This window comes from Athene noctua, chromosome 23, assembly GCF_965140245.1.
Source record: "Athene noctua chromosome 23, bAthNoc1.hap1.1, whole genome shotgun sequence".
Taxonomy (NCBI): Eukaryota; Metazoa; Chordata; class Aves; order Strigiformes; family Strigidae; genus Athene; species Athene noctua.
This window is the reverse complement of record NC_134059.1, coordinates 5,903,332-5,927,293: the sequence shown is the minus strand read 5'-3', so window position 1 is coordinate 5,927,293 and position 23,962 is coordinate 5,903,332. Positions and strand designations below refer to the sequence as shown.

Genomic DNA, 23,962 nt, shown 5'->3' with positions numbered 1-23,962 from the left:
GGGGTTTGGGGGAGCGAGTGCTGCCCCTCGTTGTGGGGTGCCTACACATTGCTCAGGTTTTTAGGGTGACCCCAAGCAAGGGGGAGTGCTGGCAGGGCAGAGCAGATCCGTGCCAGGGTGCAGGATGGAACCTGCAAGGGGAAGCAGCTCACAGCAGGGCTTTTTTGGGCAGAAAGCGGTTAATATCTTCAGATTGGCTGGAGCCCAGGTTCAGGGTGAAGCGTGTGTGGATGGGATGGTCTTGGCAGCTGCGTTTTCTTGCTCAAACTTCCCCTGTTTTGCTGACACGCAGAAGTTCAGCAGCGTGCCGGGCTGTCGGCGTGTCGGCTTTGCGGGTGGCCGGGGACACTCGTGTCCTGGTGCCCGGCAGCTCTGGGAACGAGGGATGTCCCGGGGACGGGGTCCAAGCCCTCAGTCTTCGGGTACACCTCGTCTTTTCTTCTGACACAGCTCCAGCAGCGAGGGACCCCAGGAACCGGCATGTGAGCGCGTTCCCCAGCCGGAGCTGCGAGGTGCCAGGGTGCCCAGCAATACCGGCTCTGCGGGATGGGGCAGGGACGTGGCAAATGCTGCCAGTCGAGCCTGGTGGGAGCCCTGCCTCCCTCCTCCTGGTGCTGCCAGGGAGCCCTGCACCCCCCGGGGCAGCTGCCTTTGGCTGCACCCCAGCATCACCGAAGCAACACCAGGGTTGGGGCTGAGCTGGGCCTGATCCAGCCGCAACAGCTTGTGCTGGTGGGTCCTGGGCTGATGTTTCGTCCTGTGGTGCACAGCCCTGTGTGGCCAGGTGACGCTGATTCGAGGTGTTTTGGCAAATGGCTGTAAAATCAGCAAGTGGAGGACATGACGTTGGGGCCGTTGCTGCGGGCACAGCCCAGGATGGACGATTGCTGCCACTGCTTCTGCAGCGACTTCTGAGCGGGGTTTATGGTAATATCTGGGATGTGACCAGCAGAAGTAACAAGGGCTCAGCCACCAGAGACCTCATTTTGGCTCCGAGCAAGGCAATGGCTTTCTGGGAAAAAAACGATGAAACGTGCTGAGATCTGAAGCGTGGGGTTAGTGGGGTGCGGGGGATGCTCGGGGCAAGGCGCAGGCATGGGATGGGTGCTGGAGCAGCAAATGTGGTGCTGAAGGCAATGGGTTTCTGCCGGGGGGACGGGGATAGGGGACACTAACCACCGCCCCACCACTGTCTCTCACAGCCACAATGAAAGGCGGAACACGTTCCTGCACCCAGTGACGGGACAGGTCCCTGAGGACAGCTCAAGGCTTGACTTGCAAAAGTATGTTGGCTCCCGACTCCCCTGGTTTTGGGCTCTGGGAGTGGGTTGTGATGGGGCACCAAGGTTGGTTGGGGTGTAGGGGGCTGGTGCTGGGGGTGGGAATACCAGGGGCCAGCTCCTGCGGGGTGGAGAAATGCGGTTCTGCTGACTCAGCTCTCCTCCTGTGCCACAGACCGACCTTGGACATGTCAAGCAAAACGGGCAACAAGCGACCGGCGACCATCCCCAGCGAGCCCTCCAACCACGCCATGGTGTCGGAGGTGCCCCCAGAGCGCCCCGGAGGCCGGGTGGGTGCCCGGAGCCGTGCAGCACGACAGACAGCAACACAGACGGGGTGTCAGGAGCCCCCCCGGGGACTGAGCGGCTCCTCTCCCCCTCTGCAGGCTTCGCGCTCCTCCCGCAAGGGCATCGCCTTCGGGAAGCGCTCCAATTCCATGAAGAGGAACCCCAACGCCGCCGTGACTAAAAGCGGCTGGCTCTACAAACAGGTACCCGAGCCCCCAGCATGCCAGGTGGCCCCCCCCGGGGCTGTGCCATCCCCTCCCCGGGTGGGTGCTGCTCTCACCACCCCTCTCTCGCAGGCCAGCTCGGGGGTGAAGCAGTGGAACAAGCGCTGGTTCGTGCTGGTGGATCGTTGCCTCTTCTACTACAAAGGTATGGCAACGTGTGCCCGCCCTGGGTGCCCCCCCAGCCACTCGTGCCCCCCCGCAGCAGGACCTGGTGGCCACCAGCCACAGCGGGACCCAGTGGCCACCAGCTGGGTGCCTCTGTGCAAACCTGGGCTGTTCCCAGGCTTGGAGCCTGTTTTGCCAGCGTGGGCAAAGGGGTCCGGAGGTGACAGCCACGCCGGGGAGCGGTGGCCACGCACGGCACCCCTTTGTTTACCACGCTGGGGACCCGAGGGGTTAACACAGGCGCCTTCCCCGGCTTCCCTGGCAGCTCTGCTGGGCTCAGCCCTGGCAGCGCAGCCGAGGGCGGGCATGAATAATTGAGCAGGCTGTTGTGCGAGCCCGGCAGAGCTGGTGAGCAACAGGCAGGCAGCAGTTTCCCACAGGTGCCCTGCCCGCCTGCCCACCCGCGGCACGGGGCCATGGCGTGTCCCCGCAGCACATCGTGGGTCTTTGCTGGGGGGCAGTTGGGGCTCCCAGCCCCTCTGTGTGTGTAACCAACCCCCTGCCACGTTTGCCCACCAGACGAGAAGGAGGAGAGCATCCTGGGCAGCATCCCGCTCCTCAGCTTCCGCGTGGCCGCCGTGCAGCCCTCGGACAACATCAGCAGGAAGCACACGTTCAAGGTCAGTGCCTGGTTGTGCCAGGGCTCGGAGGGGACCGAGCGCTGGGACAGCACTGGGGTGGCCCCGCTGTTCCCTCCTTTTGCTTTCTTGGTGTAGAGCAAGCTGGGGAGAGGGGCGATGGCAGTAACCCCCCCACACGCCAGGGATACCCTGTGCTATGCACATGTGCCTTCTGCTGGGGAAACTGAGGCACGCGTGGGGCAAAGCAGCATCTCCAAGGCCATCAGCTTCTGCCTCTTGGGGTGCGGTGCTGCCCCCCATCCCGGGGGGGTGCTGGGTGCAGGGTGAGCAGCAGTGCTGCCCTCGCTGGCGGTGCTCTTGGCCCTCTCCCTGCCCCACTTTCCCCTCCGCATCGCTGATCCCGGCCAGCCTGTCCCCCCCGCCCCCGGCCGCTGCGGCACTTCTCGGCAGCACTCCCGGAGCCAGACAGAGAGAGGTGTCCCCAGCTCCAATTTTTTTTTTTTTTTTTTAAGCCTGCTTTGACTGGCGTGCAGAGGAAAGGGAAATGTAATTGCAAGGGGGTAGCTCGGAACGAGTCGCTGCTCGTCAGCCTGCGCTGCCATGGGTATTGGAGAGGCGGAGGGCGGCTGCTGCAGCCGGGGCTGTCCCACACCTGCCCCCGGCACAGATCTTGGCTCTCCCTTGCTCAGAGCAGGGGCTGAGCTTCCCTGGCACCGCACGGCACTTGTTGGCATCACCGGGCACCTTTGGCTTCACCAACACAACTGCGTGTGCTGCCCATGGTCTCGTTAGCACTCGCTTGCCGAGGGACCAATGCACGGCCTGGCTTCTACTCCTGTACTTGGTGCCGAAACCCAGCGTTCACCTTCCTCAGGAGCTCGGGGTCCCTGCAGGGCACTGCGAGGAGTTTTTCCATTATTAAAGGACGGATTTTTGTAGCTGCCACCCTTAAACTTGCGTTTAAGCCACCAGCTGATTTAGGGGTGAGCGTTGGCAAGCGGCAGCGCCAACCAGAAGCCACACATGGGCTCTCCTGCAGCCAACGGGGTGTCTCCGCAAGTGAGAGCAGAGAAGGGGCTTGGAGATGCCAAAATGTGTCTCTCAGCTTGTGGCACTGGTGGGGAAGGAGCCTTGCAAAGCTGCTGCCCGCAAACCGAGCTCTGCCGGTGCGGGCCTGCCCTCCCATCGGCACACGAGGGTTTGGGGGGATGGTTTTGTTCAGAGAAGGGTAAAAAGAGTCCTGATGGCCAGGAGAGGTCTGTGCTGCAGCGCCCGCACTCCCGCCCTGCTGCAGCTTGACCCCGTGTCTGTGTTTCCTCCTCTCTCCGCGGGCGAGGATCCCCGGACAGGAGGTCTCTCTTCGTGCCCATCCGCCACGCCAGCACCCAGCCACCACCTAGGTAGTACCTTCTTGTGTTTCTGATGCATGCGGATGGGTGAGGGACCCCCAGGCTTGCCGGCATGCTCCGCGCACCCTGCTCGCACTAATCCAAGGGATGAATCTCTTTGGTTTGATCTTTTGCTCTGGCTGTGGAGCTTTTAGAGGCAGGAGGTGACCCCGCGGCTGGGCACGGTGGCGGCATGCTCTGGGGAAGGGGAAGATGGAAACCCAAGGGAGGGTTTTAAAGACCTCGATTTTTTTTTTTTAATTTTATTTTTTTAATACATTGAGCCCTGAAAATCTTTCAGGGAGAAAAACTTCCTCCTTTCTCCCTTTTCTGCCTCCTCACCATGTCCCGTTCCTTTCCATAGAGGGAGAAGGTGGAAGCTTTGAAAAGGCCCTAAATAGCCAGACCTATTTCCAGGTGGAGAATGAGCCCTGACATCTTGGACCAAAAGCGAACCTTTTTCCCCAAAAATGTTGTCTGGGCCAAGAAGCCACCTTCCCCCTAACCCTGCATGGATATATTGCTCCCTCCGGCGCTGCCGCTCTTGCTGGGACGTGGGGACACTTCACCGGCCCCGTGCACCCCGCGGGGACCCGCTGGGTGCTGGGATGCAGCAGCCTCTGCACTGCGGCCCTGGGGAGGGCTGGTCCTGAGCACCACTAGGGGTGACCACGGGGCAATTATGGCTCTGGGGGATCCCCTGTAAGGGGACAAGGGCCGGCGCTGGCTCTTTCTGCAGAGCCTTCCTCCCGCTCGGTGCCCTCTGAGGATGCACGTGGCCACGAGCCTTGGGCAGGGGGGAAGGACCGTGTCTGGCTTCTCCTGAGGCAGCAGGATCTTGTGCCAGGGTGGAAATGGAGCTCTCACCCTCCTGTGTGTCTCTTTCCCCTCTTCTCTGCCTCCCTGCAGGTGACGGTGTGCTGGGTGGAGGAGATGCCGGCGAGTAACGAGCAGTCCCTGTCTCCCCAGGCCGAGCACGCTGGCATCCGGACCTACTTCTTCAGCGCCGAGAACACGGAGGAGCAGGAATCCTGGATCCAAGCCATGGGCGAAGCCGCCCGGGTGCAGATCCCCCCGACCCAGAGGTCAGTGCCCGCCGTCTCCCCGTGCCTCTTGGAGATGGGGCGGAGGAGATGTGCATCGTGGGGAAGGTCCCTCTGGAGAGTGGATTTGGGGGAGCATTGGCCCCCCAAGGCTGAGGGTGGGACAGGACGTTACCAGCCACCCCAGGGGCATTGCAAAGGGAAGGTGTAACCCTCCCCTCCTGTCTCGGCACCTCCCCAGGCATGAGAAGCCAGACTCTGAAAACATCCCCCCCAGCAAACACCACCACCACCACTGCAACACCACCCACCGCGAGCACCCCAAAGCTGACCCCGACGCCAAGACCCGGGGCGAAGGCGACGGCCGTGGCTCGGAGAAGATCGAGAGGAAGTCAGAGAGGATGGAGAGCAAGAAGGAGCCCTTGGCCAAAGTCAACGGCATTGCCGGGCAGGAGATGCCCTCAGAACCTGGAAGTCCTTACCCCGAGGCACCCCGGGTACCGGTGAGCGTGGAGCGGCCGCCGCAGCCCAACGGCTGGCCCTACTCCTCGCCCAGCCGCCCCGGCAGCACCGCGTACCCCCCGCCCGACGGGGAGAGCGTGGCCCAGCGCCGGGGCTTTGCCCCCCGCACCAACCCCGAGAAGATCGCCCAGCGCAAGAGCTCGATGACGCAGCTGCAGCAGTGGGTGAACTCGCGCCGGGGGGCCGTGCCCTCCGAGGAGCTGCGGAGGTGAGGGCTGCGGGGGGCTGGCCAGGGGTAGAGAGGGGTCCTGCTCCTTTTCTCCTGCTGCCCCTCAGGTGATTCTCTAGGAATGTTTTTCCCCTTCCCATCTACTTTCTCCCCTCCTGGGGTCAGAAAATCTTCTTTCTCTGCTGTCCACATCTGCCAGCTCTGAGCTGTGTGTAGGACACCCCAAAAAGCTGAACAGGATGAATTTTGGAGGGGAGGCCACCCTGAGGTCCCTGGGAGGATGGTTGCCAGCCAGCTTTTCGGATGCTGGTGGCAGGGCTACCTGCTCTAAGCCTGTCCTTGCCCACCAGCCCCCCTGGATGCAGAGCAAGGGGCTGGGGCACTGCCTGGCCACCAGCCTGGCTCTCATGGCTCGCTTCTTCTCTCTAGCCCCACCAGGTTTTACCCTGTGTCTCGCCGGGTGCCCGACTACTATTCCCCCTACTCGCCCCAGTACCCCGAGGACTACCAGTACTACCCACCCGGGGTGCGCCCCGACAGCATCTGCTCCATGCCCGCTTACGAGCGGGTGAGCCCGCCCTGGGCGCTGGAGGACAAGCGGCATTCCTTCCGCAACGGGGGCACCTACCAGCTCCGTGACTGGAAAGAGCACCCCGGTTTTGGCAGGCAAGACGTCCCACTTTGGCTACCCGGTCCTGGGAGGCAACCGACCTACTTGGACGAGGTGGATGCAGCCTCGGGCTCTCTGCGACGAATGTCGCTGCAGCCCCGTTCCCGCTCCGTGCCCCGCTCGCCCAGCCAGGGCTCCTACACCCGGGCGCGGGTCTACTCCCCGGTGCGCTCGCCCAGCGCCCGCTTCGAGCGGCTGCCGCCCCGGGGGGATGAGATTTACGCCGACCCCGCCACCTTCATGATGAGGCGATCCATCAGTTCTCCAAAGGTAAATGCCCCGGCGGTGCCTGGGGTGCATAGGGTTGGAGGGGGCAGGGGTGTCAGGGGGTGTCTGGGGTGTCAGGGCAGGGATGCTGCGGCGCAGCTTGTCCCCTTAGCATGTACAGCCTGGCCTCGAAATGCCACCAAGTCCATGGTGTGCAGCAGCTGATGGCTTTAGGTTCCCCTTTGCCATCCTGCAAAGCTGCCCAGGTCGTGGTTGTTCCCTCCTGGCTGCCGGGAGCTCAGAGAGATGGGGCAGGAGGGGAATGGGGTGCTCGGGGCCACCACGAGTGATGTGCTCCCGAGCAGGGAGTGCTGGTGTCCCTGTCTCGCTGCTGCGTGCCCCAAAACCAGGCCTGACCCTGCTCCGGGGCTGGGGGCTGCCCTTGCCTCACACACCTCTCATGTGTCTCTGGTTTTGGGGTGGGGGGGCTCCTTCTCTTCTCAGTACGACTATCTGGGTGACAGACGGCCCATGCCTGCGGGAATGTATCCGTACCACTACCCGGCATCCCCCAGCGTCCACGACAAAATGGTACGTACGCTGCTGGCACCAGCGGGGTGAGCCCCGGCGGACTGGGGTGCACAGAGCCCCCCAGGAAGGTGGATCAGCTCGGGGGCTTCTTGCTCGGACAGCTGAGGAGGAACCGCTCCAGGGGCAGCTTTGGGCGTCAGACTTGGGCTGGTATGGGGCAGGTCGGTGTCTCTGGTCCCTACCAGCTGTGCCCAAAGGAAAAAACCCTCATGGCAAGGCCCCCAGTTCCTGCCCTGCAGCCCCCAGGTCGCGGGGGCACTGGGACACCCTTGGACCCCCATACGCCCTGTGATGCTGGGCTGGGCTCATCCCCCTGCAGGGTGGTCCCTGGCTGAGGCTGGCACACACCCTGCACCTCTCCCCCTCTTGCTTTCCTCACTTCTGGCTACAGCTGCTGCTTTTTCCTGCGTTGTGTTTCCCCTTGAAGCGCTGAGGGGGCTGAGACCCCCGCAAAGCACGGTCCCCAAACTGCGGGGCAGGACCGGCTGCTGGAGGAGGGAGAAGCACGTGTTACCATAAAGCACCCATGCTGCCATCCATCCTCGCTAGCCGGAGACGCGGGGAAAGGGCCGTCGCCTCTTCTGAGGCACCGGGAGCCGGGAGGGAGAGCCGGGAGCAGAGCGGGTCTCCCGCGGGACACATCCACGGCAGCTCTCCCGGCTGGGCCAGGGAGGCTCCTCGCTTCCCCGGCCGAGAGGTCTTCGCATTTCCGTAGCCCTCACCTAACCGCTTTGCTTCTTCTTTTATATGTTCTGTGTGTTCGTTTCTTGCCGCATGCCTGCTGGCTCCTGGTAGGATGAACTTTTAGACCTTCAGTTGCAAAGAAACCTAGAGTATTTGGACCAGCAGGTAGGCAGAGCTGGCTGCAAGCCTCACACTGCTTACGTCCCCGTGTGCCCTGTCCCCAGCAGCATCCCCTCCCCTCCCAGCGCAGCATCTCTTCCCCTAACAGCCATCCTCATCCTTCTTGGCATTAAAGCAGCACGAGTTGGCTTTGATTTGCTTCTTCCATCCGTCCCTTCTGTAGGGTCGCTCATTGCTTGGCAGAAAAATCCCCCCGATGGCGCCTTCTGTGTGGTGTGCTGGAGCCGGTGGGGGGGGTCTTGGGGGGAGCTGGGGCAGCTTCCCATGTATCCAGGCCCTTGGGGAGCTGCCCCTGGGGTGCAGGGGAGACAGCCGGCTCTGAAACCCTCCCCAGGTTGGTCTTGGGGCAGCGTGGGACACCGGTGCGTGGTGCCAGCGTGGCTGTGCTGGACGTTGTGTCCCCACACTGGGAACTGGTGCGAGCCGGATCCCAGGGCTGGTGCCCCCCACGTTGCGAGGGGTGACTGGGTGAGCCGTGGGGAGCCGGATGGGTGCGAGGTGGTTTTGGTGACACGCTGACCCTGTTACTTCTCAAAGGCGAGAGGCTTGATGCAGGGTGGGGGTGAGGCACCCACCAGGACTGATACTGAAACAGCAGTTCTCAGGTTTTTGCATGTCAGGGGGTTTTGGGAGGAAAGTTGTGAACTGGTTTCATCCCAGGAGCAGGGTGGGGGCAATCCAGCTCGGGGAGAGCCGCAGGACTGGTGGGGTGGGAACCGCAGGCACCACCTGAAGTCAGAGCCGAGGACAGGAGCTGTCGGCCAGTGCTGCAACCCAGGCGCTTGCCTGCAAAAGCCAGGCTTGCACTGAGGGAGCTGCTCCAGAGACAATCTCATTAGTCTGTAAATCTCCATCGGTGCAGTAATCGCCAAGATCTGTGTCTGCCTTGGAGCTGAGCCAAGGACAGGCAGGAGCTCTCGCTGCAATAAAAGCTCTCTGGATTATTTCACAGCCATCGGCAGCCGTGTGTGCTCTCCGAGGCTCTTTAAAACACTCCCTAAAAAGGCTTTGCATCGGCTCCTCCTCTCCCGCTGACCTCTGGAGAGACTAATTCGGAGCGACGCTGTCAAGTATCTCTTTTGAAACAACTTGCGGCTTTATTTTCTCTCTCCTTGCTTGTCCAGTCGCGGGGACGGCTCACTTGGCCGCACCCCACCTCGCTGACCCAGTCAGGGATGGGTCCCTGGTTTGTGCTCAAACTGCCCTCACCCCTTGGACCTCGAGGGTCCTGGCCGTGGGGTGCGAGGGGCTTCCCTTGCATCGTCCGTTTTGGGCTGCAGGATCCTGCAGGCGAAGGCAGCGGCAACGTTCTGGTGCTGCTGATTTGAGCGGCTCCATCGTGCAGCACCGTGGGACCCTGCGGCCGTCGCTGGCTGCGCGCCCCGGCAGCGCACGGAGAGCAGCAAAACCCCCTCTGGGTTGCAGGGGGTGAACAGGCCCCAGGGTTGGGGTCTGTCCTGCTCCCCTGGAGGGCTCTGGGGAGGCACAGCCATGCTGAACGCCGTCGCATCCTTGCCCTGCCCGGCAGCGCGGCCGTGATGTGCCATGTCCCCAGGAGCACCCCACTGCCACCCGGCTCTGCTGCTCGAGGCTGCTGGCCTGGACAGGGGGATGCTGCTGTCCCCAACCCCAGGCTTCAGTCACCTCTCGCTATTCCCAGAGCTCATCTGCACCCTGAGTGGGGCCATCCCATCCCCAGCTCTGCAGCGAGGGCAGGACACTGAGCTTTTTGTCAACACCAGGAGCGGGACCCGTCTGTCTGTCTGCTGGGACCACACTGTGCTGCAGCTGGGAGCGTCTCTGTGCAAGCTTGTGTCTGTGTGTGCAGTTTGCTGCTGCCCAGCTCCAAGCTGGCTCGATTTTATCTGTGTTTTCCCCTCAACAAAGTTTCCAGGGCATGCCACCAGCCCAGGATGCTCCTGAGTGCACAAAACGGAGCAGCAGCAGCCTGGGGCAGCCGTCCCCACATGGCTCAAGCACCTGGGACATCTCTTGGATGTGGCATCTTGCAGCCCGATGCCCAGGGGGCTCCTGGACTGAGCCTCCTCACTGCTCCGACGGCACCTGAGCACCGCGGCACGCGAGCACGTCTCCACTGACCTCTGAACTTTTCCTTCCCTGTCTGCCGCAGATGAGCGAGAGCGAAACCCTGATCAGTATGGTGAACAGGATGGTGGAGACCTCCTCCCCTAGGGCTCAGCTCTACATGCAAGTAAGCCTCCGGCCACCGAGCCGTGCATGGCTCATGCATGGCAGCCGCACCAGCCACCCCGCGCTCCATCCCCGAGGTCACCTTCTGCCATTTCCACTCATGCAGACTCCAGCATCCATGAGGCTCTGGCACATCACGCTCTTGGGGACCTGCTAGTTCATCCCAGGCTTTGCTTATCCATCCATGAGCCATTAAAACCCAGTAAATCCTTGTGCTGAGAGCATGAGGTGGGGATGCCGCGATCCTGGACTCTCATCCTCGTTTGGGCTGGACTCGGGTGTTTTGCTCACCCTCTGTTTGCTGTCGTGCGTTGATGAGACAAGGAGAAGGTGTGGGATGACTTAAAGACAGGAATCCAGCCCAAGGCGCTTAAACTCCTGTAGCAAGGAGAGGAAACAGCCTTTTACCTTACCCTGCAAAAGCAGTGGGATGTCCCTGCTGATGTTGGGCTGCAGCTCCAAGCGTGGGCAGATCCTGAGAACGTGTCTCCAGGTCACTGTGACCCACAGCCCCTTGTGCTGCCAGCCCAGAGGGGTCACAGGGCCCCATCGTGCTGCCCAGGGCATCTCCTGGCTGTGCAGCGTGCAGCGGCCGGGCAATCTCTGAGGTTTTCTGATGAGGGGAAGGCCCCTGTTTCCATCCTGCTGCAAACAGGGCACGGGAACATGCTGGAGGGTGAAGCTGGAGCTGCCGAGATGCTCTGGCTGGCCGGGCTCCTTGCCTGGAGGCAGCAGCACCCCCATCTGCCAGGCTCTGCCAGCAGCGCTGGGCATTTCCCAGGTTCAGGTCTATTTGCATTGTCCTAGAGTTTTGAATGGCTCTAAAGTAGCGTCTTGCTTTCTAGCAATAATGATCCCCTCCTTCCTATCTTACGTCTTTCATCTCGAGTTCTTGGAGGCATTTAATTGTTGAGGTCCCATTAGTAATTTAGATTTCCAGGAAAGGAAAATGACTCACAGAGAAGCCGGATGGTAAACAGGCCCTGATGCAGCTGCTGATTTATAGGTGTTTCCACTCTGCAAAGTGGGATTACAGCTTAATCTTTCTGCCTTTGTTTCCCCGCCTGTGAAATGGTGGCAGTTATACACCAGGCAGTTAATGATTCACGAGGCATCTCTTTAACTCAGCTCTTGGCGTTCTGCGGAGGGGTTGTCTCTGGCTAATTCCCATGCCTCACCCGGCCGATGGGCACCGGGGCTGGGAACGGGGAGGGAGGTTGTGCCTTCACCCGAGCCAGAGCGAGAGCTCCAGCACTGACATCCCGCGCCACCGGCAGCACCCGCTGCCTCCTAACCAGTGCTGGCGTCTGCCCGGGTTCTTGGAGCACCCGCCGCCTCCGGAGACTCGGCTCTCGCCTCTCTTTTCCCACTCTCAGCGATGGGGGAGAGTGGCTGGGAGCTGCCTCGCCTTCCCCAGGGCTTCCTGGAGCGGGGCTCACCCCACGCTCTGCTTCCAGGTGACGCCCTTCCCGGAGGCCTACAGGGAGACGCTGCATGCCTACAAGATAAGCGAGCAAGACACCGATGTAAGAGCAAACGTCCATCCTGCATGTCCCCCCTCTGCCCCGTGCTGTTGTCCCTGTCCCCCACTTCAGGTCTCTTATCCCCATGGAGAGCTGTGCCATGCACTCCCGGGGTGGGAGCTGGTGCTGCCCCAAGTATGGTGTGTGCTGCTCGGGGACTAAATCCTCCGCTGAGCTTAAGCTGCTTGGTCTTGCCCCATGTCCAGATTTGGCTGGTGTCACGCGGGCCGAGGCTGAAGTCCCTGCAATGAGAGCAGCGGGCTGGAAGCCCTCCCTGGGACCACGCGTTGTCCCATCAAACCGACCCCCTGGACCATGTCCCAGCTGCATCTCGTGTTTCCCAGGGGCTTGGCCCTGGCTGAGCACCAAGACATTTGCAGGGGTGTGTGGACACCTCGTGGCTGGGCTCTCATCCTCTCCTCCCTTTCTCTTTTCCTCCTGGGGTCAGAAGCTGCTGGGGAAGCTCTGTGAGCAGAACAAGGTGCTGCGGGAGCAGGAGAGGCTGGTGCAGCAGCTCCGAGCAGAGAAGGTACGTGGTGAGCAGCTCGAGCGGCCGTCCAGGGATGAACCCAGCTGCACGGTGATGGCCGTGCCCAGCCAGCACCTTCGTGGCAAGGAAGTGAGATGTCCTGCTCTCTTGGGGACAGCTCAGTGGGGATGGAGCTGGGGGAGATGCTCTGGCCATGCCACAGTCCCAGGACTCCCCGTGTGTTAATGGCCCGTTAAGGAGAGGGACTGTAGCTCCTGCACCAGCCAGGCTCTCACAACTGCATCTCCCTCCCACCCCCCCATCCCTGCAGGAGAGCCTGGAGAGTGCCCTGATGGGGACGCACCAGGAGCTGGAGATGTTTGGGAGCCAGCCTGCCTACCCGGAGAAGCTGCTGCACAAGAAGGAGTCTCTCCAGAACCAGCTCATCAACATCCGCGTGGAGCTGTCGCAGGCCAGCACGGTAACGGGCTCCCCTCCGCTCCAGGCCCTGCTGTGGGACTGTCTCCCCCACCTACTGCGATCTCTTTTTTTCCCTTCCTGTTCAAAAAAAAAAAAAAAAGCAAGAAGGGAAATCCCCTCAGCTGGCTGGGGTCCCAGAGGAGCCCAAGTCCTTCTCAGGGGGTACAAAGAATTAACCCTCGTGGTGCCGCACTGGCAGGCGTGTCCGGAGCCGTCTCAGCTCCTGCTTCCACCTCGGGCTCCCTGGCACCACTGTGCCACCGGCACTGCCATGGGCACAGCCTGCCTGGGGCACGGCACAGCTGGTACCCCCCAGCTGCCAGCGCCGCCACGGCTCAGGGCGGGTTGTGTTGTGTGCAGCATCCTCATCCACTGCGCTGGCCGTGGCTGATGCCAGCTGGGGGCAAAAAACCTGCCAAAGACCCCCTAACCCACCCACCTTTCCCCGCTCCCCAGGCCTTGGCGAATAGCACCGCTGAGTATGAGAGCCTGGAGAGCGAAGTGTCTGCCCTGCACGACGACCTTTGGGAGCAGCTGAACCTGGACATCCAGGTGAGTGGGACCCCCCCCAGTCCCAGACTCCCCCAGCCATTCCCAGGGTCCCCCCGCTGACCCCGCAGAGGTGGAAGCTCCCTGTTTCCTTCAGAATCTGCTCCCCGCAAAGAGCTGATCTGCAAGTGGCTGCTCCATGCTCAGCCCTCGGTGTCCAGCTTTGGCCACGGGTACGGGCAGAGGGGCTGAGGAACCGTGGGCACCTGGGTGCCATCGAGGGGCTGCAGCCCAGCACTCCCCATGCTGCTAGGGCTGCATCAGCTCCCCCCAGCCTGTGGTGGGTGCCCAGGGGAGCGGAACGATGGCTTCTGGCAGGAGACAAGTCGTGGGCGCGATGGCTCAGATCCCCCCGGGCTGTGTCTGCCTCAGCTGAATGCCCACGGGTCCCACGGCTCGGGGCTGGGGGGCAGCGGGGCTGGCAGCAGTGGGAGCCACTCTGACCGCTGCCTTTTCTCCCCTCCAGAATGAAATGCTCAACCGGCAGATCCAGAAGGAGATCTGGAGGATCCAAGACGTGATGGAGGGGTTGAGGAAGAACAACCCATCCCGTGGCACGGACACTGCCAAGCACAGAGGTGAGCAGGATCCATCCCTGCCCTTGCACAGCACAAACCCCAGCGTGCCATGAGGACATCCCCGGTGCCTGTGCTGCCGCGAGGCAGATGGCAGCACCCGCTCGCAGAGGCAGAGCCTCCGATGCACACACTTATTTCTGCTTCTCTCCACAGTGGCCATCGGCCCCTCGGGGACGTACAGCTCTAACAGCCCCGCCAGCCCCCTGAGCTCGGCCAGCCTCACCAGTCCCCTCAGCCCCTTCTCCCTCGTCTCTGGCTCCCAGGGCTCTCCCACCAAGCCAGGACCCGGCGAGGTGAGTGAGCTGGGGGGTCCCTAGGGAGCTCTTTGTCACCATCAGGTCCCCAGCCTGGCCTGAGCCTTCGCTCTCAGGGGACGGGTGGGCACCAGGCAGAGAGTGCCTGGGTTTCCCTCGTGGCTTTGCCTGGGGGCACCGTTTTGGCCACGTCCAGCACTGTGGGGCTCTGCAATGCCAACCTGGAGCACCACAGGGCCCTGCAAAGCCAGTCCCCTGGTGACGTCTGGATCCATGGTCCTTACAGGGTTGCAAGCTGGGCTTTGGAGCCTTTGGGCTCCTGCATCAAGCAGCCCTGACGGCTCAGCTCCAGCCTCTGGCCTCAGGACCAGCTCCTGCTGCCACCACAGTCCCCTCTTGCTTGGGGTCCGGCAGTGCTGGGCTCGCCTTGGTCCACATGAAGTTTGGGGTGGAATGTGGGGGACTCCCCAATCCCACCTGGCTGCGCAGAGGTGATACCAATGTCTCCTGGGGGCTGCCAGACCCAAGCTCAGGAGCCCCCCGGCTTGGGCAGCCCCCCGAGCCCTGCTTGGCCCTACTGCCCTGGGGACATGCAGCAGTGAGGGCAGCGCAGGAGGTGGAAAGCGCTGTCCCCCTCTGCATGGGGACACGGAGGCCATGGAGCCCTGGGGAGCGGCGGCCAGCTGCTCTCCCTCCTCCTTTCCTTAACTCGACACTTCCACTGTGTGTTACCTCGATCTTTTTCTAACTGTCTCTTCCTTCCCGGCTCTCAGTGTCTCTGCTCTCATGCCTCACGCTCCTCTCCACCCCAGGAACCAGGCCCACCTCGACCTCCCCTCCCCAAGTCCTACGTACCCCTGGAGTCTCCTCCGAGTGTTCCTCCGCTCCCCGGCGAGAGCCGGCTCTGGCCGTACCCCACCTCCCCTTCCTGGCAGCGAGGCGGCGAGGCGAAGAGGGGACAGGTACCGAACCTCTCCAGAGCAGCCCTGCAGCAGCAGCCCCATCCTCTTCCTCCCCGAGACATCAGCTGGCAAGGGTTGGGATGAGGCAGGCAATGGGGCTACCCACCCTCTGCCCTGGCAGTGGGGACAGGGACAGCGCGGAGGTGGCACTTGGCTAGGGAACAGCAGCGTGTGGCTAGTAACTGCCCTCTCCAAGGGTGATGTCCCCCCCAGCAGCCTTGCCGTGGTCCTCTTGTCCCTGCCAGGTCCCCTGCACCCCCCTGCAGCACCCGCTGCGCTCGCTCCAGACAGGGAGTGGCTCCTCTTGGGCAGTCCCCAAAGCTGCTGCAGCCCCTGGTATCAGCCCCTCTGCTTTCCTCTGCCTCTCTCACTGTCTTTCCGCGGCGCCGCTCCCCGCCGTGCAGCTCTGCTGATGGGGGTGACACCCCCACCCCCAACTCCTGCCCACCCGGGGCAAACCCAGATTTGGAATTCCTGGTAATGCCCCAGCCGTGCTCCCTGGCCGGGGGAAAGGGGCAGGTTTGGGCACCAGGAGACACCAGTGTCCTTGCAGTGGGGGGGTCAGGATGTGTGCACATGGGGGCTGGCACCACGAAGCAGTGGCGGTGCTGAGTTGGGGAGGGTTACACACCCCTCTGCCAGTGCATGTGGCATCTGCAGCAGCTGCGTAGGGTAACCAGGCTGTGGCTGCGTGCTGATCCATGGGGTGTAAGGGCTCTGGGGATGCCTGATCTCCATGAAGAGCACAGGGTGGTCAAGGGGGGCACGTTGGGCTCCTCAGCTGGTTGCCGTAGCCCTCCGTTGCACCAGCACTACTGCAGCAGTGTCTGGGCACTGGCAGGCTGTGCCCAGGGGATGCAAGAAGGGAAGGACCCCAAAAATGGCCCCTTTGCTTGCTCTCTGCTGCTGCACAGTGTCTGCTCCTGTGGGACCCCATCCCCTCCCGTGGGCACAGGATGTTGCTGGAACTGAGCCCAGGGTCAGGGTGTCCCCATCCCGGTGCCACCTCTGAGCCGTGGCAGGGTCATGACCCCTGAGGGAACCTCTTCCCACGGGGACAGTGATCGGTGCCCAGTCCCGACGGGCTGGGACATCGCGGAGGTGAGAGCTGCAGAGCCCTGCCAGCCCCTCCCCACACGCTTTTGGGGTGCGCTGGTACCGCCTGGCTGGTGTCTGTGTGTCCGTCCGCCCCCCCGGAGTGTGTCTGCAGGCTGTGTGTCACCCCGTGGCTGCAGAGAGCAGCGGGTCTGTCCCCAGGCAGAGCATGGCCCCCCAGGCAGGACAAGGCCTCACCGGGGACCTGCTTCCCTCCCGCAGCCCAAGCCGAGCTTCGAGCAGAGCAAGAAAGAGACGCAGCGGTCGTCCCCCCCCGGGCCCCCAACTGAGGGGCTCCCACAGAGCCGGCAGGAGCAGGAGGCAGAGAAGCAAGCGGCTCTCAATAAGGGTACGGCACCAGGGTTGCGGGTCCCGCTCCAGTGGGCTCCCCATGCTCGCCAGGAGCACCCAGGGTCTTGCTGGGACCCTGCCCGTAGCCCCCGGGGGGGTTCAGCCTGGTGTTTGGGTTTACTCTGCAGTGGGCATCGTGCCCCCGAGGACCAAGTCTCCGGCAGAGGAGGAGGTGGTGCCGGTGGCCGGCGTGGCAAGGAGGAGCGCCGGTGGCATGGCCAACGGGCTCAGCTCTCGGGTAGGGCTTGTGTTGGGGGGGTGGGGGCCAGGGGGGTGGGGCTGGGAGCTGGGCTAGTGAAGTGGGGGCTGCATCACAGCTGTGGGGCTGGGGCAGCGTGTAGGGGAGCCTGTTCCTGCATGGCTCCACGTCTCAGCATCCAGTTCCTCGGGGTCCCCTGGGTTATTTCAGCGCCTTCCCCCCACCCCAGGAGCGGGTCGAGCAGCCCCATCCCAGAGGGTCTCGGCACTGGGTGGATGGGGCTGGATCCTGCCACAGGTTGGGGTGTGTGACCGCGGGGCTGGGCTCTCCCCAGGAGAGACCGAAAAGCGCCGTGTTCGCCAACGAGACGAAGGTGAAGATGAGTGTGGAGGAGCAGATCGACCGCATGAAACGCCACCAGAGCGGCTCCATGAAGGAGAAGCGGCGCAGCCTGCAGCTCCCTGGCAGCCAGCAGCCCGAGACCCCCGGCACCAAGGCACCCACCTCCTACAAAGTGGTGAGTCCCTGCGCCCACCACGGCACGGGGGCAAACTGGCCTTTGCTTTGCAACGTGCCTGAGGTCTCCGACAGAGCAGAGAGGGGGCTGGGGGGTGTGGGGCTGGGGCAGGGGACATGTGTCACCCCAGGGGTGCTCAGCGGGGCTGGGGTCCCTCGCAGGTGCGCCGGCACCGCAGCATCCATGAGGTGGACATCTCTGACCTGGAAGCAGCGCTGCGCTCCGATGACCCCGGCAAGGTCTACGAGACGCCGCAGGAGGAGATCGCCCGCCTGCGCAAGATGGAGCTGGAGCCGCAGCACTACGACGTGGACATCAGCAAGGAGGTGAGGAGGGGCTGTCCTGGGGGTTCCTCCGCATCCTGCGTTGGGGGTTCCATCCATCCTCCTGTGTCGCAGGGTCCTGGAGCCACTGGCTGTGCCCAGGCGGGTGCTGGGAGCTGGGGAGGGGGGTGGGTGCTGGGTGGGCGCTGTGCTCAGCTCAGCCCTTGCCGCTGTGCCCAGCTCTCCACGCCAGACAAAGTCCTCATCCCCGAGCGGTACGTCGAACTGGAGCCCGATACGCCGCTCAGCCCCGAGGAGATGAAGGAGAAGCAGAAGAAGGTGGAGAGAATCAAAACCCTCATTGCCAAATCCAGGTGAGGCTGCTGTGCCCACGCCAGCCATCCCGGGGGGCACCCTCCCACCCACCGGCACCCCTTCCCCAGCCATCCCCAGTGTCTGTCCCGTGGAGGCCAGACATGGGTGCTGATCCCGGGTGCTCTGTGCAGCCTGCAGAATGTCATCCCCCTGGGCGAGGGGGAGGTGGACACCCCCCAAGACCCTGAGACCCAGCTGCAGGAGCAGGAGAAGAGGATAGAGATCTCGTGCGCTCTGGCTGCCGAGGCCTCCCGCCGCGGCCGCATGCTCTCGGGTAAGGCACGGGGCGGGGGGGGGCATGAGGGGTCGGAGCCTGCCAGCCCCGCCGAAGAGGGTGAGGGCAGGGCAGGTTGGGCAGTAGGATGCAGGGCCGGACAGGCAGTGAAAGCAGAGAGCCGATACGGGCAGGAGGCGCCGTCCTGGGGCAGGGCTGTGCCGTGGGAGAGCCAGCCCGGTGATGCCGGCAGCTGCCCGCACCCTGCCCGCCGTGCCTGGGGGCTGCCTTCCCCCTCCACAGCAGCACTGAGCATCGTGGGCCGGAGCAGCCGCTTGGGCCGGGCCCAGGTTTCAGCGCCCGGTCGGAAGCGTCGGCGAGGCTGCGGGCTGGGGGCGCCTGGCCACGCGGTGGCCGTGCCTTGTCCATGAGGAGCCCAGTGGGGAGCTCACGTGTGCGCGCCGCGGCCGGGCCGTGGCTGTGTGTCCTGACCGCGCTTGCTTCCTCCCTTCCTTCCTCTCCGTTTCCTCCCCACCGCTAACCGCTCGCTGGGCCGCCTCCTTCCCCTCGCTGCTGCCGGCAGCTTTGTGTTCTTCACGCCCTTCTCCCATTTCTTGTTTCCAGCTCAATGCGCTACCCCAAGCCCTCCCACCTCCCCAGCCTCCCCGACTCCACCGACCAACCCCCTCTCGTCTGAAACATCCCGGGTCGCCGACAACAGCCATTTTATGCGTGTCTGAGCCATGAAGTAAGCACCTCTTCTCTCCTACTTCATCCCATCCTCTCTCCATCCCGGGAGGCCGGGTCGGGGGGGTGCCTTTTCTGTGCCCAGCATCCGTCCATCGCTGCTTGCTCCAGCTAACATCTCCTGAGCCACGTCAGCCCCGTCTCCTCCCATGGACCAAGCGCAAGTGTCCTCTGAAACCCCCCAGGCTGGGTCAGCCAGAGACCCCAGCATGGGCAGGGGGGGCTCCGCAGGGAGGAAAAAGTGGTGGGTGGTCTCAGGGCCAGGCTCTGGGGGATGCCTGCCCTGGTATGGCTGCAATGGTGGCTGCAAAATTGGGGGACTCTGTCCCCCTGCTCAGTTGGAGGTTCCCCCCACGGAGCCGGGGGCATAGAGCTGAATCTCTGCTAGGTTTTCCTCCAAGCAGGGCAGGATGGGTCTGTGGGGTGGGCACGGGGGCCGCTCCACGGCTGGCTGCCCCACACATAGCTCAGCCCTGCTCTCCTCTCCCTCCAGCTCAAGCCCTGGCTGCTGCCGGCGCCATCAAGTTCCACGGGGCCACGTTTTAGCTCCCCAACACAACACCGAACCTCTCGCCATCATTTTCGGTTCTCCTGGACCCCCCCTTCCCTCCCAACCGACGGTGAGACCACCCGGCACAGCCGAGCGGGGAGATGGTCACCGACAGCACCAGCCGCTCTGCCTCATCCTGGAGGAGACGCATGGGTGCTGGGAGGTTGTTCGCCAGAGTGTGGTCCCCGAGGAGCCCCCGGGCTGCCAGGCGGCACAGGGACAGATCCGTGGTGTCCTGGGCGTGCGTGGACGGCCGGGCAGGGGCATCTGCAGCAGCGACAGCCAGTACAGCAGCCGTCTCCCTGCCAGGGCAGCCCTGGGGGAGCGTAGGACTCCCCAGGCTCCTCGTGCTGCTGCGTTGGTCTCCCAAAAATCTGTGAAGGGGCTCTTCTAGGTGGAGACTGGCCAATCCTCACCGTGGATGGTGCTTCCACCTTACACTGGACCTGTGGATGCTCCATCTCTGCTCCTCGGGCACCTCTTCCCCTTCCCATGCCCTGAACCTGCTTTTAGCATCCATCTGGCCGGGAGTAATTGCTGGCAGAGCCTGGCCTGTCCCATCGCTCCTGGCACTGGTGGCTCAGCAGGAGGAAGAAGGAGCTGTGTTGGGAATGGGATGGATGAAGGTGGGACTGTGGGGGGACACGGCGGTGCCCGGGAGAGCGCTGTGCTGGGGGTCAGGGTGGTACAAGGGCTGCCTGGGGCACCGGAGCACCGCTGGCACGGAGCAGGAGGTCTGGGCAGGGACGGGGACGTTGCATGGGAGCAGAGGAGTGGTGCGAGGAGCTGGGGCTCGGCAGGGATCCCTCTGTGGTGGAGGGGGACAAGGACGAGAAGGGGAAGGGGCTTCGGGCCAGACAGCAGCAGCGGGGCTCAACCTCGGGGAGCAGTGTCCCCCCGTCACCTCTGTCTCAGCCCCTCTGAAAATCTGGCACCGCATCTTGCCCCAGGACCTTGCCATTGCACTCCGGACCCTTCGATTTGTTTGGTTTTCCTGGAGCAAGTTTCCCCTTTAGCTTTCTGGTGGGAGAAAAAAAGCAAAAAAGCCGTTTCTGCCTGGAAAAGTGGAATCCCACGCGAGGTGGTGCGGTGGGCAGGGCTGGCCCACTGGGGCTGCGGCGGGCGAGGCGGGTGGAGTGAGGAACTAAATACTGTCCCTCCTGCAGCTATTTCCCTACGGGCCTCATCCTGACACCCACCAGGACCCCTGCCCCACGCTTCCCCTCTGCATCCCCATCGCCCCCCCCCGCGCACCCCATCTTAGCAATACTGGTAGGATCCCAGGAGCCCCGAGTCCTGCTCCGCTCCCGAGCCTCCCGCAGCCCTCTTAGCTCATAAAGCTGGCCCTTTATTTTGCTATTACATGCCTTAATATATGTTTTATGGAAATTATACATTTATAATATATATCTATATTTGTTTTTCTCTTCTTTTCTGGGAGGTACTGTTTTGTGCTAAGCTCTCTCTCCGCAGGGTTGTTGGCACCAGCCCTGCCAATGAGTTACAAAAGCAGATTCTTTGCCAATTTATCAGAAAAAAAAAAGAAAAAAAAAAAAAGATAAACCTATTTAAAATATATATATTTTTTCTGCTTTTATTAAAAGCAAATTTATTTAAAATAAAATATAAAGAGACTGTAAGTTTTAAGAGATGACGCGTTTATTTCCCTGTCCCTGAGCGCAGCGGCGGGGCGGCCGGGGCGGGCTCCCCAGCTCGTGTAACCGGGGCAGAACCCCCCTTACACCGGCTGCGGGGACACTGCCGGGGACTTGCCGGGGGCCGCGGGTGGCCCACGCGGAGGCTGTGCTGCCCGGCAGGGAGCCAAGGGGACACGCAGACCCACGGGCAGCAATTCCTCCCGTCTCTGGGGACCGGAGGGGACAAGGAGCATCCGGGCGAGCAGCAGCTCGTGCTGCGGTGGCCGGGTCTGAGCCTTCCCCAAGGTGTGAGCACAGCCTGGTGCACTGGGACCCCACATCTGCCCTATTGTGGAACCCAGTGGTCATGATTTTCTTTTTTTTTTTTTAATAAAATAAAAGCAACCTTAATTCTTAATTTTATTTTGGTTATTATTTTTCATAACACTTCATATACCAGTGACTTGTAACCAAGAAAGGATTTGCATCGGGAGGAAATCTATTTATGCACTGGGGAGGGTGGGAAGGGAGGCATTTGTTTTCTGGGGTTTTTGCTAGTGTTAGAGAAATAAAAGTATCTAAGAAACAGCCAGGTGTCAGTGTCTTTTGTCTAGAGCTGACCTCAGATAACAATTTTAATATTAGACTGAAGAGACGGATGAAAGGCTACAGCATCTCGACTGGCCAGGAAGGGTCTCACCTTGCCCAGAGCTCACCTGGTGGCACCTTCTCCTCCCTCTCCCTGTTTTGGGAGGTTTGTTTTCCCAGTAAAGTTTATTTTAGCTGTCGCTGATCAATAGCCAGCTCTCATGGAGGAATAAACCCCACATTTATTCCTGGCAAGTTTATGTAAAACCAAGGAATAAGAGCGGCTGGTTTGTAAATGTGTGGAGTCCCCTGGGGGACTTTCTTGAGGGATGTGGGTGCAGAGGACCCTGCAGGGTGGCTCGGCGGTGGCATGTGGCATGCAGGGACCTTGCTCTGGCCGAGCCATCGTCCCTGCAAACCCTGAGGACCAAGGCTGGGGCATAGCAGGTGCCAGAGCTCCTCTTTCACAGGGCAGCCAGGACTGTCCCTGCCCTGTGCGATGCACCGGTGACGATGCTGCAGGGAGCTGCGCGTGCTCACCGCGCCCCAGGAACCACTCAGACACCCCAAGGGACACCACAGCCGTGTGCATTCCGCTGTTTTGGGGACCGCTCCCAGCCGTCCCTTCCCTGGAAGGACATGCAGGCAGGGCAGGACCAGGCAGGGACCCACGGCCACCTCTGTATGTCCCCCTGCAGCGATGCCCAGCCACCGTATCCCCCCTGAAGGAGGTGCTGCTGGCGCGGGGCAGGCGCTGCCGGGCTGTTAATGATTTGCAGGATGACGTGGGGACTAAAGGCCTTTCCAAGGGTCACTGCCGCGGAGGCACGTGGAAGGGCAGCCGCCCTCGCCCTGCCCCACTGCCGGCAAGATGGTGTCTCTGACCGACTTCCAGCGTAAGCAGGCGAGCGTGGGGTGGCCGTGTCCCATCCCGGTGGCGATGCCCATCCCCGTGGGACCAGGTTGCACCGTGGGGATGCCCCACGGCACCGAGTCAGGGCTGGAGGCTGTTGACTGGGGTGGTCAGGGCAGGGAGAAGGTGCAATGGAAAGTCCAGTCCTGGGGTGGGGGGATGTGGTGGGAGCACTGGTGGGACGAGAACTGGGTTTGCCCTCACCCTCTGCCCCAGGTCTGCATCGGGAGCAGAAACTGGGGAGGTGCCTGGCTCAGCCCGAAAGCATCACCAGCCTCTCCCACCGGCTGCCAGCACCAACACCCTTCTTGTCACTGCTCAGAAAAATGCTGGAGATGACCTCATTTATTTTTTCTCTGTGGTTTATTCTTTATCTGGCAGCCCAGAGGAGTTTCTGGGGTACCCAACAGTCTCTCCAAGGCTTGGGCAGGTGGAAAGGCTGTTTCTAAGCTTTGGAGACAAATCCCCAGCTCATTTCTAGGAAGGAATGGATCAGGGAGGCGCTAAGGAGAGCAACTGCAGCCGGAGGTGGGACCTGAGCTGTGTCCCTGAGCCCCCATCTCAGTCCTCTTCCCATCCTCTGCAGGGATCGGCGTGGGACTGGTCGGCTTTGGCCTCTTCTTCATCCTTTTTGGGATGCTCTTGTACTTTGACTCAGTGCTTCTGGCCTTCGGTAATGTGAGTACGGTGGGGACGGGGCTCCCCACAGCAGGTGCTGATGCCCAGGATGGAGCAAAGAGTCCATCTGGTCAGGACTTCTCTGACCTAATCTCCTTCATCCTCCTAGATCCTCTTCCTCTCCGGCTTGGTCTTCATCATTGGCTTCAGGAGGACCTTCACCTTCTTCTTCCAGCGGCCAAAGCTGAAGGGCACCAGCTTCTTCATGGGAGGGGTCCTTATTGTCCTCATGCGGTGGCCGCTCCTGGGCATGCTGCTGGAGGCTTATGGCTTCTTCACCCTCTTCAGGTCCTTCCCCCAGCACCCAGCTCCCCGCCGTGACATGAGTGCTCCGGGCTGAAGAGGAGCTGGGCGAGCCTCGTGCCCTGCAGCCCCGGGCAGATCCCCCACTATTCCCGTCCCAGCAAAATCCTGGCACGTGGCTTAACACAGACTTTTGTTTTGCTACAGGAGTTTTTTCCCAGTGGCTTTTGGGTTTTTGGGCTCGCTGACAAACATCCCTGTGCTGAGCAAGGTGAGCAGGGTGCTGGGCACGGTTCACACGGGCTGGTGTGACCCTTGGGGTTTGCAGTCCTTGGGTTTATCAGTCCTGATCACAGTGGTAGGGAAGGTGACCAGCAGTGACTCCGCAGCCCCCCAGGGATGCACTGGAGGATTTTCATGCTAATCAGGGTCTGTCCCTGTTGCAGCTCTTGCAGAAGATGGGAGAGAGCAGCTCCATGGTGTGACCTGAGAGACGGGCCACGTCACCAGAGATGGGACAGCACAAATGAGTCCCAGGCCCGGCTCTCCCGTGGCAGGCTGCCACCTCTCTCAG

The 23,962-nt window shown here is 62.2% G+C and overlaps 2 protein-coding genes across 13 annotated transcripts in view; both read left to right on the top strand.

The window, feature by feature from the left end:
- Positions 1-21,707, top strand: part of PLEKHA6 (pleckstrin homology domain containing A6) — a 46,958-nt gene extending 25,251 nt beyond the window's left edge. The window contains exons 1-26 of one of the 12 annotated variants that reach the window (XM_074925250.1): positions 1,203-1,283; positions 1,456-1,570; positions 1,667-1,771; positions 1,865-1,937; positions 2,477-2,577; positions 4,836-5,011; positions 5,211-5,699; positions 6,090-6,600; positions 7,042-7,128; positions 7,924-7,977; positions 10,124-10,204; positions 11,661-11,729; positions 12,175-12,255; positions 12,527-12,676; positions 13,132-13,227; positions 13,691-13,802; positions 13,956-14,095; positions 14,869-15,018; positions 16,336-16,462; positions 16,593-16,702; positions 16,998-17,180; positions 17,342-17,506; positions 17,684-17,817; positions 17,950-18,092; positions 18,657-18,780; positions 19,273-21,706. In XM_074925250.1, the coding sequence (XP_074781351.1) occupies positions 1,469-1,570; positions 1,667-1,771; positions 1,865-1,937; positions 2,477-2,577; positions 4,836-5,011; positions 5,211-5,699; positions 6,090-6,600; positions 7,042-7,128; positions 7,924-7,977; positions 10,124-10,204; positions 11,661-11,729; positions 12,175-12,255; positions 12,527-12,676; positions 13,132-13,227; positions 13,691-13,802; positions 13,956-14,095; positions 14,869-15,018; positions 16,336-16,462; positions 16,593-16,702; positions 16,998-17,180; positions 17,342-17,506; positions 17,684-17,817; positions 17,950-18,092; positions 18,657-18,772 (3,555 nt within the window). In that variant the 5' untranslated portion in view covers positions 1,203-1,283; positions 1,456-1,468 and the 3' untranslated portion in view covers positions 18,773-18,780; positions 19,273-21,706. Of the gene's footprint in view, positions 1-1,202; positions 1,284-1,455; positions 1,772-1,864; positions 1,938-2,476; positions 2,578-3,507; positions 3,939-4,835; positions 5,012-5,210; positions 5,700-6,089; positions 6,601-7,041; positions 7,129-7,923; positions 7,978-10,123; positions 10,205-11,660; positions 11,730-12,174; positions 12,256-12,526; positions 12,677-13,131; positions 13,228-13,690; positions 13,803-13,955; positions 14,096-14,868; positions 15,019-16,335; positions 16,463-16,592; positions 16,703-16,997; positions 17,181-17,341; positions 17,507-17,683; positions 17,818-17,949; positions 18,093-18,656; positions 18,781-19,272 lie in introns of those variants that run through there. The other 11 variants (XM_074925252.1, XM_074925254.1, XM_074925251.1 and 8 more) reach the window with 11 other exon arrangements.
- Positions 21,708-22,425: 718 nt separating this feature from the next.
- GOLT1A (golgi transport 1A) lies at positions 22,426-23,873 on the top strand. Its single transcript, XM_074925776.1, has 5 exons — positions 22,426-22,450; positions 23,054-23,145; positions 23,255-23,433; positions 23,596-23,659; positions 23,835-23,873. The coding sequence occupies exons 1-5, from the start codon at positions 22,426-22,428 to the stop codon at positions 23,871-23,873; spliced, it is 399 nt and encodes a 132-aa protein (XP_074781877.1).
- The last annotated feature ends 89 nt before the right edge of the window (positions 23,874-23,962 follow it).